At 47.1% G+C, this 18,359-nt stretch overlaps 1 protein-coding gene across 5 annotated transcripts in view; it reads right to left on the bottom strand.

The window, feature by feature from the left end:
* ARHGEF25 (Rho guanine nucleotide exchange factor 25) overlaps nucleotides 1-18,359 on the bottom strand; it is a 72,780-nt gene that overhangs the window by 40,344 nt on the left and 14,077 nt on the right. The window contains exon 1 of one of the 5 annotated variants that reach the window (XM_053370875.1): nucleotides 16,954-17,313. The exons of 3 other annotated variants lie outside the window; for them this stretch is intronic. In XM_053370875.1, the coding sequence (XP_053226850.1) occupies nucleotides 16,954-17,044 (91 nt within the window). In that variant the 5' untranslated portion in view covers nucleotides 17,045-17,313. Of the gene's footprint in view, nucleotides 1-16,953; nucleotides 17,314-18,359 lie in introns of those variants that run through there. One more of the 5 variants, XM_053370890.1, reaches the window with a different exon arrangement.

Raw genomic sequence — 18,359 nt, 5'->3', positions numbered from 1 at the left:
AAAACAGACTTAGTCAGGCAGCCCTCAAACAGAAGACACCTTTAAAGAGAGGTCTTCAAAAGAGAGGACTGGCTTTCATAAAGTAGGACACCTGGCCACTCTAAATCCCATGAAACTCGATGGGTCTTACTTCTTAGTAAACATGTAGAGAATTGCACTGTAAAAACAGTAAACAAACAAATAAATAGCAATTATAAAAACAGCATGAGCTGAAGTGGTAAAGGCCAACCCTACCTCGTTTTTGTTAACTCTCACCATTATCTTGCCCCGAGGGAAGAAAAAGAAGACAGCTTATTTGAGGCAAGCAGTCCTTTGCCTTCTTGGTTTTAATGTATGCATACATTTTTAGTTGACGCTCATCACTGTAAATAATTTTATTTTCTGACGATAAGAGCAGTTTGACAGGGGAACAGACTCCCTCAGAAGGCAGTGGACTCTCCTTCCTTGGAGGTTTTTAGCAGAGCCTGGATGTCCATCTGTCATGGATGCTTCCACTGAGATTCCTGCATTGCAGGAGGTTGGACTAGATGACCCTCAAGATCCCTCCCAACTCTACAATACTATGATTCTATGTACAATTCTTTGAGAGGTCAGCCTGAAATGTCAATATATAAACAGCATATATAAATAAGACAGAATGAGGCAACTTGCCTCTGGCAGAAGACTTTAAGACACCAATAAAAGAAGAGCAAATTGTCCATTGTCCATTGTTTTGTTTTTTTTACCACTGGGTGGGGAATAATTTGGATTGTCTGCCTCAGGCACATGGGCCATTTCTGAGAGGAGAAGTGATGAATGATCATGGGCAACAGTCAATCTAGTTGCATGCCAGAAACTCCTGTTCCTATCCAAGTAACCCCTTAAGAAATCTGATGGATCTCTGTCCTTCCCAGAGAACCCAGGGTGGCTCATGAAATAAATAAAAATACAAAGAATCATTAATTTTTTTTACAATCTTCATCAAATTTCAATTAAAATTGAACTGCAGCAATGCTGGACTAGCCCTCATGGTCCCTTCCAATTATATGATTCTGTTGTGAACCTCCAAGACAAGGCCTCATCCCAAACTATGCTCCAAAGGCAATATGGCCAGAAAAAAATCATTTATACCCCAGAAGTGAAAAGAAACTCAGGTAAGCAGATTCTTCCCCACCCCCTCTAGACTCTTATATCATATTGGGTGGGGCAAAGGGGGTGTGAAGAGAGAAGACACAACCCAGCACTGATGGGTGGCAAGGCCACACACTAGAGTCAGGATAGCAGGAGAATACGAAAAGGGAACTCTAAGTCTGAAGATTCACTCCAGGGAAAACAGTGGAGAGATTAACATAAGGTCCCTCGCACAGCCGGCAAGACCATGCCATCACTTTCCTCATTAGATATGTTTATTTTAATGAGGTGGAGGGAATATCTTGCATTATTACGGTGAAAAACAGACAAGCGGGTTAGATATTTGCAGGGACAACCTAAGAATTGGGCCCCAGAAAGAGACCCACTTACGGAACTTACAGAGTGTTGGTGTTTCCGGACAGGAACTTAATATTATAAACAGATGTTGGAAACATGTAGCTGGCAAATGATTTATTAAAAATCTGCTGGAATTTCCACAGAAAGGGCAAATCCATATTAAATTAGAGGGCAGGAGATTACAGGCTGGCATTTGATGTTGTTTGTATTGTGTGGATGCTACCACAAAAGACCCCAACTTCACCACGCTGCATGCATGAGCAGCACTGACCCTGCAACAAAGACCCATCTGGAAGCCCCTGAGTCAGACCTTTGGCCTGTCTAGTCCAGTAGGTCTTTCAGACGCAGATTCTTCTCCAAGCTCTTGGGCAGAGGAGGGCATTTCCAAGTTCTGCTGCCTGAAATTCTCTTAAAATGAAGATGTCATGATGTTTAAACAGCATATTCTCTCACCCACAATTATCTTTTGCTCTCCTGGTCTGTGTCAAAGTGCTTTTTTCTTTGCTCTTTAATGCTGAACCGGGACGCGGGTGGCACTGTGGTCTAAACCACTGAGGCTCTTGGGCTTGCCGATCAGAAGGGGTGAGCTCCCATTGCTCAGTCCCAGCTCCTGCCAACCTAGCAGTTCGAAAGCACGCCAAAAAGTGCAAGTAAATAAATAGGTACCACTCCAGCGGGAAGCTAAACAGCGTTTCCGTGCGCTGCTCTGGTTTTGGTGTTCCATTGCGCCAGAAGCGGCTTAGTCATGCTGGCCACATGACCTGGAAAAAACTGTCTGCGGACAAACGCTGGCCTGTAAAGTGAGATGAGCGCCGCAACCCCAGAGTCGTCTGCAACTGGACTTAACCGTCAGGGGTCCTTTACCTTTACCGCTGAATTTGAACAAATGGCCGTTCAGCTTTTACCGCAGAATTGTTTTGTGGCAAAATGGAGTGGGGCTCTAGGGCTCAGACACTAAGCTTTAAAGTGCAGATCTGTGCCTAGAAACATGACACAAAAGGAAGTCTGGGTGAGCCGTCACACTGAGCTATGGTCATGTGTCAAACAGCAAGAGTAGCTGTGAGGATAGGGGAAACCGTGTATGAGGGTGTGTGGTAAAAATTGGTATGACAAGCCTAGCAATGTGAGAGGCAGCTCAGTGGAGCAGCATCTGCATCACAGGCAACTTCAATCCCCAGAAGTCAGGACTGGGAAAACCTCCTTGTCTGAAATCTTGACAGTGATAACCAGTCACAGCAGACAATACTGGGCCAGATGGACCATTGGTGTGACTCAATTTGAGGCAACCTCTTGAGAGCAAGGGGGCAGGCTTACAACCCCTTGGGGTGCATCCAAACCCACCACTCCTGCCCTGCTTCATGTCCCTTTTGTCCCTCAGAACTTATTTACATAACAATTTTTTTATTAGTTGTATAGCATTTTAGGCGTCTTGGGCTTCCCTCCAAGAATCCTGGGAACTGTATTTTAGTGGTGATGCTGAGAATTAACCAGTAGAGATTCCTAGTCCCACTGACAAATTTACTTCCTAGGGAATTTCTTTTAAATCTCTTTAATAAAGTCTGTAGTGGAGGTGTTCTCTCAGTGTACCAGTACAAATCCACATTTCCTACACATCCTCTCTCTGTTGGAAGGGAGCCTCAGAAGAGCATCTTGCCAAAGCAAACACACACAAAAAGGTGGATCTGGCGCTGAATGGGTGCAATCATCTCTTAAAAATAAATAAATAGAAGAACACTCTGATCACAGAAGAGAGGGATGAAAAATGACCTGGGGGGGGGGGGGGAGAACAGTGTTACCATTCTTCCCAGGTCAACTGTATAAAAATAAACAAATGTGTAAACAACAATAACAACAAAAGGAAGTGGCATTCAAATAGATCAAAAGGTATGATGTGGATTACACCTGCAATTCATTTTTCCTTCTTCTTTTGCTGCAGACTATGCTGTTTTGGACACACCTTCAGCAAGTGAAACAATAACTGTTCTATAGGTGTAACATTTGCACAGCAATGGAACCAATTTGCAAGCAGGCTCAGCACATTAAGTTCTAAACTCAAGGGGAGCAAGTTTTTACAGCAGAAGCCAGCTGTGGATTGTACTGATTGACCTACAATATCACAAAACACCCCCTGTTCCCTATGCCTGGTTTATAGTCATTTAGTACAATTGTTTTTAACATATCAATTTAAATACTATCACAGAAATATGATGTTTAAGCATGAAATTACAGATGAACATATAAATGGAAGGGGGGAGAGATAGATGGCTGAAACAGCAATTGTTATACTGATATATATATATATTATAAAGGTAAAGGTAAAGGTACCCCTGCCCATACGGGCCAGTCTTGACAGACTCTGGGGTTGTGCGCCCATCTCACTTAAGAGGCCAGGGGCCAGCGCTGTCCGGAGACACTTCCGGGTCACGTGGCCAGCGTGACAAAGCTGCATCTGGCGAGCCAGCGCAGCACACGGAAACGCCGTTTACCTTCCCGCCAGTAAGCGGTCCCTATTTATCTACTTGCACCTGGGGGTGCTTTCGAACTGCTAGGTTGGCAGGCGCTGGGACCGAGCAACGGGAGCGCACCCCGCCACGGGGATTCGAACCGCCGACCTTTCGATCGGCAAGCCCTAGGCGCTGAGGCTTTTACCCACAGCGCCACCCGCGTCCTCATATATATTATACAGTAGTTCAAATAATATATATATATATTAATATATATATATATTATACAGTAGTTCAAATTGTAAAGCCTGGTGGAAGCTGGACTTGCCCCCACAGCTGAGGAATTCACAAATCTTTGTTTTCTATTGTGTCTGTCTTCACCATATATGCCAAAATTTCACTATAAGATTGTCAGCTGTCTTTTAATCAGAATATCCTTAATCCATTGCACTACATAGACCAGACAACCCACCCACAGAATTAGGGAGTTACTAAGCAAGGATTTTTAAAAAACCATTCTTTTCAGCTCTGCCTCCTTGCAAAACAGTGTGTCATTTTAAATTTGCATGCATTTAAATGAATTAAAATGCATAATCAGAAGTAGCCCTTTTTCTCCTCAGAGAGGGATGAAAACTCAGAATAGAATAGATATCCTCTGTATCTATGGGATCTCATAGGACACTGATCTTCAGCTGTGGAGTTTTGTGACCTGACCAATGCGCCATTGGCCACAGATACAAAAAGGAAATAGTGGGGCAGAAAGGGAGAAAATAAGGTGGCGGAAGGGGAAAGATGGAAACAGCAAAGATTTATAATTTCAGATAGAGCAGGGAAGAATATCAAATAAGTCAAAAAAAGAACTGAGAGAAGACCCCATGCTGACACTCCTACATATGGAAAGGTTGAAAGTCACAGCCACAGAGTAGTAGGCAAAAAACCTGTGTGGTCTAGTGGTTAGGGAGGAGGAATAAAGACACCAGCTCAAATCCCTGCTCAGTCACAGAAAAGCTAAGCGGCCTTTGGCAAAGACGCTCCTGCCCCACCCCCCTGTCCCCAAACCTCAGTTTTTTCCATCTGGGAATAATTGCAACTCACCTCGCAAATATGTTGAGAAGGCAAAACAGATGAAGACTGCAAAATTCTTTGCACATACAAAGCACTGTGTAATCCGTTGATAATAATAGCAGCATGACCACCACCACGGATTGAACAATAGTTCCAAGCCTTTTACTATTGCAGCAAGGAGTAAGCAGAACTGTAGTTTCAGGGGAGATGTGCCTTCAGAGTATTACCGCTAACAGCGCACAAAGGTCAGCTTCAGAGTCACACCAGGTGCCCTCGCTCTACCAAGTATCAGAAATGTGAATAGGAAAGCTTTTTAAAGACACAGAACGCATAAGATGCAAACACCCCACAGTTCCATGAAACCCCACAGGTGTCCATCTTTTAAAAAGAAAAAGCAAGCCAGCCCTCCACCGTGACTAATAGGGCTAGAGAGGCAATAATAATTGTTTCTCGGTAGAAGCAACCAAGCAAGAGTAAAAGAACCGACTCACAGCTGCGTAATGTCAATTACATATTCTGACATCCTTTAGCCACCCCATCATTTTAAATAGTGTAAAGTGCCATGTGATTCTCAGATGAAGTGCAGTATATAAATTTAATTTAATCATCATCTTCTTCTTCATCTTCTTCTTCTTGTTGAACTCCAGCTCCCCCATCAGCCCCTGCCCTGATGGGCATAGTCAGGGATTATGGTAGTCATAACATCTTGGGGGCCACAGGTTATACCATAACTTACACAATTGTTCTGCTTGCATTAAACCGCTTTACTCTGGAGTGTGTGAGAGTGAGTGAGTGAGAGAGTGTTTTTGCCAGAATGAAACCAATTTCCTCACAAATATGGTATCTGAATAGTTTGCTACAAGTGGAGTTGTGTCCCTGTGCCCCATTCAACCCATTTTTGAAGGTTTGAGGCAGTGTAGATTCTGATCAAGGTCAGAAAACCCATTTACCATGAGTGCAGCTGGATCCAGGCAGGAAAACAAAAGAAAACAACCCAATGGCCGTGTGAATAATCCCTTCAGTCCCCTTAGAGGGCCACTTCATTTCCTGCACAGAAGGCCCATATGAGTAGGCAACAGAATGACACTCATAGGTAGAGTATCGTGCCAATCTGATGTGCATGATGTATTTCAAATACATGTGCACAGACTGTAAGTACTTTGGGAAGATGTTTATTCATACTGAACTGTCTCCCCATTAATGAAGAGGCATCCACACAATATACTCACCATCTCAATTTCCCCCCAGACCTTCCCACACTTTAATTATGTTTTTACTGAATCACTGTAAAGTCAGAATAGGAAAAGCTCTGCATTTAAAAGGAGAAACGCCCAGGATAACATTGGGTCCACATTTTGTTCTGATGCGGATAAGCTTGAGGTTGTGTCAAAAGCAAGTGTTATCCCACATTTTACAGTACATTTCCCCATCACTTTCCTTACTGCAAAATTGGGGGGCTGAAGCAGATTGTGTAACACCTCCCAATTAACTATAATTGTGCAGCCTGAATTTGCCAGTATGTAATTGAATCTCACCTGAAAATAGCAACAGTCTGGAAGTGACCTTTATCCCTAATGATTATAAGAGAAAACAGCAGGCCCAATCCCCTCACTAAATATTTTTTTAAATTGTTTTGATTGAAAGATTTTCATGGATAACAAAGGTACATATAACCAGAGCTTTTTTTCAGCTAGAATTTAGCGTAACTCCATTCTGGCACCTCTCTGGTGGGCACCAATGCCATTGCCATTACAAAAGAACAAGGGAGCCGTTCATAGTGAATTCTGGCACTTCTTTTTCTAGGAAAATAGTACTGCATGTAACATCTCTGTTTTCAGTTCATAGAGTCCTATCTATAGGTCAGTTACATTTGGGGGAAAACATTGCTATCACAGGCATTGTGAGGTTGAGGGGGGGAGAAAGAGGTGAGGAGAGAGAAGCGGGGTAATGATTTTCCTTCTTCTGCATAGCATATGTATGGGGTTTTTATGTCACTGTCAAATGGGTAGGTTCTTCATCTGCTCATTTTCCTCTCACTAAGGTTGTGTGATCCTGCTCCTTCCTTCTTTCCCATACCATAAAGGTAAAGGTAAAGGTACCCCTGCCCGTACGGGCCAGTCTTGACAGACTCTGGGGTTGTGCGCCCATCTCACTTAAGAGGCCGAGGGCCAGCGCTGTCCGGAGACACTTCCGGGTCACGTGGCCAGCGTGACATCGCTGCTCTGGCGAGCCAGAGCCGCACATGGAAACGCCGTTTACCTTCCCGCTAGTAAGCGGTCCCTATTTATCTACTTGCACCCGGGGGTGCTTTCGAACTGCTAGGTTGGCAGGCGCTGGGACCGACCAAAATGGTACAAGTTTCCCTTTAATTTGCTCCCCACCCTGCCCATAATACATTGTGTGAGGTAATGAATTCTCTCTGGTTTATGGTCAGGTCAGTCATGAAAACAAACTTGCTTACTTGCTTATTACATTTATATACCACCTTTTCTCCCAAAGTGTTCTCATCCCCAGTTTTTCCTCACAACATTCCTGTGAAGTAGGTTAGGCTGAGAGACGGCGACTGGCCCAAGGTCACCCAGTGAGCTTCATGGCTGAGAAGACATTCAAACCCTGGTTTCCTAGGTTACATTCCAACACTCGAACCATTACACCACCCCAGAGCCTCTTTTGCACTATTTCCGTTAACATTCAAACAGAAGTGAAAACAAATTAAAGGTATTTGTAATGTGAACAAGGACTCTGGGTAGCACAGGTTTTGCATCCGCCTTACAAACCCCAGGGGAAGCAACAGCTGTCTTAAGCCTTACCTGCAGGTGGAGGGAATGCCCAATGAGCAGACTACAATTCAACAAACGCATGCAGAGAATACTCTGATATAGCCACTCAAAACTTCAACAGCCTTGATCTTCTCAGGGGTGGGACATGCACTCCCACAAATAAGTCGTAATCAGCAGAGAAGCAATACACGTTCCTGGATAACTCAAACACAGTCAACAAGATTCAGGGAGTTGTAAATCAGAACTGAGTCTGAGATGCATCCGCAGAATTTGTTGTTGCACTTTAAGGCCCTCCTCCTCTTCCTTCTCGAAGCCATATCTGTTTTCCTGCCATAATTGACTCCTTCTCCTCTTTCCCAGCTTCAACACTGCTTTGCAGTTGTGTCAACCGGCAGATGCTGCATCGGCATCAATGTAGGGGAATGTTGACCTCAGGGAAACATAAACCTTCACCCCTACAGTGCAGATTATTGGCTGGTTCATACCGTGACCAAAGCCTAGTGTGACCTCATCTGCCCAGTACAGAATCATCCCTGGGCATCTGGGAAATAAACCAGGATAGTTATATGTGGCCCCTTTGAAAAGACTGATAGGATTGCCACCTGATTTTACTGGCCCCACTCCTGTATCTTGAAAAGTAACCGGGCAAAAAGAAATCCAGCAAACAAAGGCATTCCTGCTGTTTATTGTAACCACAGTTAGTATTTATACAGCACTAGCATATAGTGCCTTCAAGTTTCAAAAACCATGCACCAATTCACATTGCAGATTAGAAGGCAGTGGCTGACGAAGCGTGGCTTCCATAAGGTAACCAAACTAGTTAATGAACTAAGGAACACCACCTGCATGGGCTATGAAGAAGAAAGAACTAGGTATTTTAAATGCAACTATGCATTTAACATCATGTCTAGTTTGGACCTTCACCACTAGACTACCTTCATGTCAGAATAGCCCTGCCTTCCCAGGTCCAAAGGATGCTCCACAGACCTCAGCTCCTATCAGGTTGTTAAAGACCAGAAGTTGCACACACTGAATCTCATGGTTTAGAGTAGGTCGCCAGGTAAGTTACCTTGAGGCAGAGCAACTTCAAGCACTCTCAACTTCAAATGGCTATAAGAATCTGCTTTAGCAAGAACCCTTTTTCTCTCTATAGAACCATGTGTTAGACCAGCATTTCACATTCTGGTCAAGATGCACATAAGGACAGCAACTCATAGGGGCTTTAGAATTTATGTATCTGCCTAACATGTCTGCCTAATGAATTTTGGAGCAAGATAGATGGATCTTGGTTTCATTGAGCAAGGCAGTTCTTATGTATCACAAACCATCTGAAAGGATGGCAGACAGACACGAACCTGAGTCACATCCTCAGAGATCATTTTCTGGTTTAAAAAGCCTATTCATCTGTGTTGATCTCTAGACACCTCTTCAGAATACAGGGAAGGAAAAAGTAATGCTAGAAGTAACCACACACACACACAGGTCACCTTTCTATTCTTCTAGACAAAGCTCAGCAAAACTCAAAAGCTTGCACAGTCCTTCACCAAAATAGCTTGGAAAAGGGCTATGGATCATCGGGAGAATCATAAAATCGTAGAGTTGGAAGGGAACCCTGAGGGTCATCTAGTCTAATCCCTCCTGCAAAACAGGAATCTCAACTAAAGCATCTATGACAGATGACCATCCAACCTCTGCTTAAAAACCTCCAGTGAAGGAGAGGTTTGTATATAAAGTTCCCAGGTTCAATTCCTGGCATTTCCAGGTTAGGTTGGGACTGTCCTGTCTGAAACCCTGGAGAGCTGTCAGTCAGTTTATACAATACTGAGCTAAATGGACCAACGGTCTCACTTGGTACATTTATTATTATTTCATTTATTAGGACTGATATTGCACAGCTGGTCTGCTTGCTACAGCTACTTTCTTTCTTCATCACATCGCAGTTCCGTGTTCACTGTGGCAATCCAAATGGCGGTTTCTACTCATCAGACAAACTATACAATCAGCATGATGACCCAAATAGATGGCTGTTGCAAAATGGGGTCTTGTGCATTAATCCTTATTACATGGCAGCTTTTGCTGGGTTATTCCTTTATACCAGGCTTCCTCAACCTCAGCCCTCCAGATGTTTTGAGACAACAATTCCCATCATCCTTGACCAGCGGTCCTGCTAGGTAGGGATCATGGGAGTTGTAGGCCAAAAACATCTGGAGGCCCGAGGTTGAGGAAGCCTGCTTTATACTATGAAATAAAGGGACCAGCGTCCTGAATTATTTACTGTTTACAGCAATAGTTTTGGAAGGATGGAATGTGGGGTAATAAGAAGAGCTGTTTCCATTTCATCCTGACTGCTAATAGCATTCAACTCAACTCCTGTCTGGGACAGGAATTGTAGAAGCTTCTGGAAGCCTGGCAGGAGGATACCCACCAGAGTAGAGAGAGGAGACAGAGTAAGGCCAGTTGGCCTGGCCAAGTCTGAACCTGACAAAGAGGTTCAAGGGAGAAGAGAGACACAAATGCCTCTAACAAGATTACTTGGCCATCATATCTCAAGATCAAGGTGCTTCTAGATGGCCTGTTTATTGAGCCTTCATCCTGATTTTTTAGTGAGATTAGACAACTTTGGCTAATTAAGGAGCTTTCATTCTGATTTGTCCGCAGGAAAGTTAAATGACATTTCATCAAAGAAAGCATTATCACATTTTCCACCGCATTTCCCCATCACTTTCCATATCATAGAAAGTCTGATCTTTGGGGGAAACAGGTTTGCTGTGCTAGACTTCCTAACCAACTATACTCGTGCAACATGAATTTGGGTGGCATGTGATTTAATCTCACCTGAAAACAGTGACAGCCTGGCTATGCCTTTACTAAGGTTTAGTTAACATGTTATCTATCACCTTGCAACCACCTTGCAGCACTCACCCTCAAGGTGGTTAAAGAACTGGTGAAAGGGTTGGATAATCTCCCAGATTTTCACTGCATGCTTAGGGGCAAAGTACGGATTTTAATCCATGTTTGTGGCAGCAGGTATGGCAGTTAGTGGGTGGGAGTTATACAGTGATACCTCGGGTTAAGTACTTAATTCGTTCCGGAGGTCTGTTCTTAACCTGAAACCGTTCTTAACCTGAAGCACCACTTTAGCTAATGGGGCCTCCTGCTGCTGCCGCGCCGCCGGAGCACAATTTCTGTTCTCATCCTGAAGCAAAGTTCTTAACCTGAAGCATTATTTCTGGGTTAGCGGAGTCTGTAACCTGAAGCGTATGTAACCTGAAGCGTATGTAACCTGAGGTACCACTGTATTCTGAATCAGTTAACACAGAGCATACAGGAGAGGTATTGGGTAGAAAGTATTAGGTGCTCCTCGCTCCACTCAGCAGATCTTTGCCCAGCTGGAATTTTCATCCTGCTCAGGCAGTCTGCTCCTCACTGGCAAAATGCAAAGGGAGTTTGTGCCCCCAACTGATACTTCAATTCAATGCTCCTTCCCCAGAGATAAGTAAAACCAATAAATACTAGCTGAAAAGAACAGCCAAAAGTGAATAAAGTGTTTGGCGCAACTCTCCTAAGGGGTAATGTTATAAGATTTGGGACTATTTAGTTGAGGGGGGAAAGTTGAGTAATAGAGGTGAACAATTATGCATGGTGTGAAGTAAGCGGATATGGAGAAGTTTTTCCTCCCTCTCTCATAATATAGGGAAGCCAAATGTTTGGAAGTTCAGGATGGACAAAATGAAGTACTTCTTCACACCACAAACATAAACTAAAGAATTCACAGGCTGTGGTGATGGCCACCAATTTGGATGGCTTTAAAAGGGATTAAACAAATCCCTGGAGGATAAGGTTATCAATAGTTACTAGTCATTGTGACTATATTACCTCCAGAGGCAATATGCTAGAAATCAGACGAGTGCTGCTGTTCTCCTGCAGAAAGATGCACTAGAGAGGCCTTTGGCCTGATTCAGCAGGGCTCTTCTTCTGTTCTCTCATAGCCTGAATTCTAATGCATTAAACCCCACAGAGGTAGAGAGAAGTGCTGACTGATAATTCACTGCAATCCAGCCGGACCATGTTGGCTGCCTTGGCAGAAAGGCGGTGGTATAAAAACGCAATTATTTGATTGATGATGTTCCTTTTCTTTCTCTATTTAGGGTTGACAGAAGAAACACACAGGCACACACCCGTCCCCAGAATGGAGTTTCTAAAACAAGAAATGCCAAGCCTCGGGCCTGCCAAAAACCTGATACTGTCTGACTTGCAAACTCTTCCTTCTATTTCAGATCATGTAGCCGTCTTAATGTGGAGGAAAAGACGCTCTGCACAAGCTCAGAGTCCCTGCCTGCTTCATGAGACCAATTCCCGGACCTGAGCCCTGGCGATACCTGGCTTGGCTCAAGCCCCGAAGCCTCCTCACAGTAGGCCTCACAGATTTTCCACCCATTTTGTAGCGTTCACCGCAGGAAATGTTTCCATGCCTTGTTTGCTGAGGCCATGGGTGAGGGAGCAGGGAGGTGGGGGGGGGGAAAGAAGGGGGCAGTGTATATCGAGTGCTCCCCCCCCACCGCCCGATCTGGGAGCAGCTCCAGCCATATCTAAACTGGGGGAGTTGTTGGTAACCGGAGCAGCCAGCTGCAGCGTGAATGGTGAGTCACGGAAGCCTGGGCCGGGGCCAGGATTTATTCCAGGGTCAGATTCTCAAGGAACATCCTGTGGCGCGGAGCAGGCAAGAGGAGCTGGTCTGTCCCGCCTACTCACCCTCATCCTTCCACAATGCTTAATTTCTAAAGTAAGGGGTGCAGAGTCTTAAGCCTGGCTGAAATGTGTCTGCCCCAGATCCCACGACATGCACCGGAATTGGCTGCAATCACTCCAAGGTTTGAGAGAAGGCAGACTGCACATGCTTAAAGGCACTCTTTCCTCAAACCTGCACTCCCAACACAGAGCTCCTCTCTCTGAAATTTTAACAACAACAACGATACCAGGAGGTCTAAATGTGGGGGGGGGGCTCCTAGATACGAGTGCCCCCCTTTTCCTCAATAGAAGCTTAGCTTGCCTCTCACTTGATCCGTTACCATGGGCAGGGGGCTTGGGAATGTGGAAGCAATGGACACTTCTGCACATCCAGTTGACTGTGGGAAAAGGACATGGACAACCACCTCTGATCTCTGAAAAATTAATACCAGCTTTTACTCTCCCAGTTCCTGCTTCTCCACAAGTCCCAACTGCTCTCTCAGAGATGGGAACAGAAGTCAGGCTTCCTGGATCCCGCAGCTTCTGTTCCAGTTTCACTAAGGACCACAGCCACCATCATTACAGCTGCTCATTGGACCCAAGAGGCCCAATTCCAATCCCATCAAAGAAACCAGGCAGCAACCAATTTTGGGAACCCTTGGAGGCCCAGTGGAAATGGAGCAGAGAACTTGAAAAGGAAAACCCACAGAACGTCTGGGAATGAATGAAAAGATAAAAACCCAACACTTGGGATAAGAAGAATCACAGTGCTGCTTACAGGTGTAGGTGCACTATATCAGCATGTATGGATGCGGGTGGTGCTGTGGTCTAAACCACAGAGCCTAGGGCTTGCCGACCAGAAGGTTGGTGGTTCGAATCCTTGCAACGGGGTGAGCTCCCGTTGTTCAGTCTCTGCTCCTGCCAACCTAGCAGTTCGAAAGCACTCCGGCGGGAAGATAAACAGCGTTTCCGTGCACTGCTCGGGTTCACCAGAAGCAGCTTAGTCATGCTGGCCACATGACCTGGAAGCTGTCTGCGGACAAACGCCGGCTCCCTCAGTCACTAAAGCGATCTGAGCGCCGCAACCCCTGAGTCGTCCGCAACTGGACTTAACGGTCAGGGGTCCCTTTTACCAGCATATATAACACTCTTAAAAAAAATAAAAATCCACACCTCTCTCTGGGAGTTATTTAATACTATCATTTAATACCAACCAAATGTTCATCTGTTAGAGTCTGAGCATAACAATAGAATTAAGGTGGGGCTCCCCCAAATAAGTCACTGGTGCCAGAATTAGTCTGTCTTCCCCACACTTTGTTACCTTTGGAGGGGAGCAACCCCATCAAGAGTCAACACCCAAGGAGAAGAGCATCCAGAATAAGATTCTACTTGAGTTCCACTTTGGTGCAATGGATAAGAGTGCTGGATTAGGATCTGAGAGACCAGGGTTCAAATCCTGACTGGTCACAAAGCTCACCAAATGAGCCTGAGCAAGTCTCTGTCTCTCTGCCTAATCTTCCTCACAGGATTGTTGGGAGGATAAAGCTGGGAGAGAGAAGAACCATGTACACCTCGCTGAACTTCCTGGGCAGAAGACATGAGAAGACTCCCTAGAGCCAAGTATAGGATCACAATTCACACAGAACCTTTACATTCATATATAATATGGATATACAACTGTGCATCTTGCTCTGTTCCACACAAAAATAAGCCCAGTGTTCAAATTGTATCATTTCAGAGGATTCTCCATGAGGCAAGCTTCACAGAAACAAAGGTAGCTGCTTTATATAGTGTCAGATCATTTGTCCATCGAGCTCACTAAGTGCCAGTGGCTCTCCAGGGTTTTAGACAGGATTCTCTCCAAAATGTACCTGGAGATGCAGGGCACTGATCCTGGGAACTTCTGCATGCAAAGCAGATACCCTTTGCCACTGGGCCTTTCGCAGGCTCAGATGTGAGGTTTTTTGCTTCCTTTGCAATGTGCAAGGGAGGGGTATCAGGTGTGCTGTGGGGTGCACTCTCATCCAGAGGGACCTTACAGGCCTGGACAAGACCCTACATGGACAGGGCACTGCACTGCTTCCAAGCACATGGCCCAGAATCCTCTGCAACATCCTGAGGTTCCACATGGCAGGCTGCAAGCCTTTAGGAGGGAGTCCTAGACATAACGGTCAGCAAAGGAGTTATGTGTAAGAAGAGATGGTGCTTATCCTCCACCCACACTTGCAAGCACGGGTGTATCCAAGAGGGGGCAGGGGAGCAGCTGCCCTCCGCCTAAATCAAGTAAATAAATAAAAATACTTAACTGAAGTCCTGCCCCCCCCCAACATAAATCCTGGCTACGCCCATGCTCACAAGCAGAGAATCAATGGGGAAAGGATTCACTGAAATAAAAAAAACCACAGATACAACCAGTGCCATAACCAGTGCATTTGCGTACACACTATCTGGGAACCTCAATGGCGCCCCTCTGGAGGCTTGACCCGGGGCAAAAAACCCAGCTATGCCCCCCATAGCTATGCCTCTGCATAAGGATCAGCAAAGGAGCTATGTATAAGAAGAGATTGTGGTTATCTTTAGTACTGCACGAGACCCTTAATCTCAGGGTCACGTTGGGTAAAAGATTCCTGCATCGCATGGGGTTGGACTAGATGACATCTATGGTCACTTCCACCTCTACAGTCCCATGATTCTATACCTACACATACAAGATCAGCTTTAACTCTTAGAATGCCAGGGATACAGCTCCTGGCTCTACACCACCCAGTGGCGTAGCGTGGGGGGTGCAGGGGGGGCCGGCCGCACCGGGCGCAACATCTGGGGGTTAGGGTTAGGGGGCGCAAATCCACGGGTTAGGGGGCACAAATTACTTGCCTTGCCCCGGGTGCTGACAACCCACGCTACGCCACTGACACCACCTCCATCCCCACTACGGCTCCTCAGGTCATAACCCTTTCATTTCCCCATCACCAATCTTAATGGCTTTCAAACCTAACCTAGACTTTCTGGGCAATGAAGTCCAGCTGGAAACAGAGGCAGTAGCAAGCAGTGGGGAAGTAATGGCACCCAACAGCCAGCTCCTGAAGCACACCATAACCCCCACCCCCCCTTCTGCTCAGCAACTCCTGGAAGGCTGGCTTGGCATCTCCACATACCAAGTGCTTTGTAATCTGCGTCGCTCCTGTTTTTAAAACGTGTCCATGCACAGTGTGCTGTACACTCTCTCCAGCCTGCACACAGAGCATGGCACACCAAAAGGGTATCGGAGCCAATCCATTCACAGCCTGTTAGATGTGCATTCACAGGCACAAAGGACAAACAAACACACATACACACCTTCCTCCTGCTCAGCTTTTTCTACACACATGCAAACAGCCCCCCCACACACACATAGTGTGTGTATCTCTCTTCTCCCTCACACACACACATACACTCTCTCACCCATGCACACACATCATCTGTGTGCACACAGCCTCCCACAAGCATGGTAGAACACAGAGACAGACCTATGTACACAGAGATGCACACACAGCTCCTAAAGAGATGCGTGAAGAATTCTAATTCACAAATACCTCTGCAGCTCTAAATACACTGTTTTGGTGCACACACAATCACAATCATGCACACACAGAAGCAGGGATGCTCTCTTCTGCATGATGTATGCATATTCATATATGCTAAAAATAACACTTGTGTACAGAAACAAGGACCAGAAGCCACAGAATGCACAAACACCCTTCACTTTTTCTCTCACCTCCGTCCCCACCCACCCCCAATTTGGCAGCTAAGACATAGGACCACCCATTTTCCAAATGTTCCTGATTCTTGCCAGAAACTTTTCCCAGCACCTCCCCACCCACCCCCACCTCACTCCATCTTCCTGTGAGCACCCATCAACTCTGGCCACAAGGGAGTGGCACCTCTAAGATGAGCTTGGCACACACACAGACATTGTGTTGTGCCATTCCTTGCTTGAAAGCAAAGAAGCTGGAAGCAAAAAGTGGAAGGCTGGTATAAAGGGGAGGGGGGTGATGTCAAGGAGAGACACCACGAGGGGAAAGTCATCCCTCAGAGCCTTGGCACCGGTGAACCGCAGAGATGCCCAGCATAGAAAGCAAATGCCCTTTAGTGGTAGGGGCTAGCAGGAGATGAAGATGCCCCAGCAAAGGGGCCTGAGAGTGGCTCCAAAGAGATGGCAGCAGCCAGGACCACCAGGTGAGGCTGCCCAGCAGGGAGGAAGGACAACGCCCTTGCCCTGCTGCTTGATGCTGGTGCCCACTTCAGGAAGCAGTGCTGGGTTATCCGGCAGGTGGCACCCACCCAGGGGGTGGGCAGGGGAGAGCGGGCTCGCATTCTGCAGGCAGAAGGGCAGAATCAGGGCCCTGACCGTGCCAGAGAAAGTGGACGGGGGGAGAGGGAGAGGGGGGGAGCAGCGGCGCTGCCAGGACCACCCGCCCCACCCCACTCACCTCGCGCCCGGGAGGGGCAGCAGCTGCACTTGGCCAGGACTTTGCGGAACAAGTGGTGGCAGGCGCAGCCTTGCTGGCTCCCGCCCCTCATGGTGCCGCCCGGCCGCGCTGGGCTCTGTCGCCCACTGTGCCAGCCATGGAGCAGGGGCAGCGCGGCGGCGGCGGCGGCGGGCCGGGCGGGGAAGGGGGCCCGCGGGAGGGGGCGACTCCCGCCACCGCAGCCCTGCGCTCAGTGACAGAACAACAGGGCTGGGCTGGTGCTGCCCAGGGCGGGGAGGAGCCTCTGCAGCGTCTCTCCCGCCGCCACCCCCAGCATCTCTGCCTCCCGCCTTCGGTCTTCACCGAGATCTCCAGAGCTTCCCAGAGCCAGACCGCCGCCGCCTCCACCCCCCGCCCGCCCGCCCGCCCCGCTGAGCCATTGCAGCAGCGGAGCCTGCAGCGGGCACGGCGGGCGAGGGGGCGGCAGAGCTCTGCCCTGGAGGCGAGCGAAGGGTAAGGACGAGCGGGGGGCAGAGATGGAAGAGGAAGACTCCGTGGGCGCAGCGCCGGGGTCAGGAGCTGGCAGCCACGATCGTGCCCGCGTGGGGGAGAGGGGAGAGAAGGAACATATCAGAAGCGGGGTTCCGCACGTACAAGGGAAAAGGGGGGGGGCGAATATTCAGAAAGCACAAAGTTAGGGAATGCCCAGGAATGGGCAACAAACAACTCCTGCCTTTCGGCTGCGGGGGTTCAGCAGCGTTGCATTTTGTTTCCGCAGGCAGACGGACACACACACAGAATCAGGGTTCCATATATAGGTGTGGGAAGAGCCAGGCAGACCTACTCCCACCCCCAGGATCTATCCCATATTGAGATGGCCTCCTTGCGCAGCTGCTTCCTGTCCCCAGTGTGCAAGGGTGGGTGAATGGGTGCTGGGTGGGAGCTCAGGGCTGCTTGCAAATGTTCCACGTTTCCTACGCAGAAAGCAATTCCACGCAGGAAAACAGAATGCATGTGGAAACAGTCACATGACAATCACACACACACACACACATTCGTTTTGTGATGTGCACAAATCAGGAGTGCTGCGTTTATGAGCCCCAGGTTCAAGTGAAGCAGATACATGTGGCGACTGGCCAAGTCAGGGTGGTGGTTAAGACTGTCAAACTAGGACTGGGAAAATCCAGCTTCAAATCCTTGCTTAAGCACAAAGCGTGTCACTAACTCTTAACCTACCTTGCAGGCTTGTGGTGAAGTTAAAATGACAGTGTGTGTGTATGCCACAATGTGACACAAAAGTGCTTGGTGAGTGTCTGAAATGTTGGCTGCATTATAAAGCAGTCCCAGTCCAGTGCACAGTCTGTTAATTCTTCCTTTCATTATATGAAGACACAGAACCTCATTCATCTTTGGCCACCATGTCCCTG

This window comes from Podarcis raffonei, chromosome 2 (assembly GCF_027172205.1).
Source record: "Podarcis raffonei isolate rPodRaf1 chromosome 2, rPodRaf1.pri, whole genome shotgun sequence".
Taxonomy (NCBI): domain Eukaryota; kingdom Metazoa; phylum Chordata; class Lepidosauria; order Squamata; family Lacertidae; genus Podarcis; species Podarcis raffonei.
The sequence above is the reverse complement of the archived record's forward strand: the minus strand, read 5'-3'. Positions and strand labels throughout refer to the sequence as shown.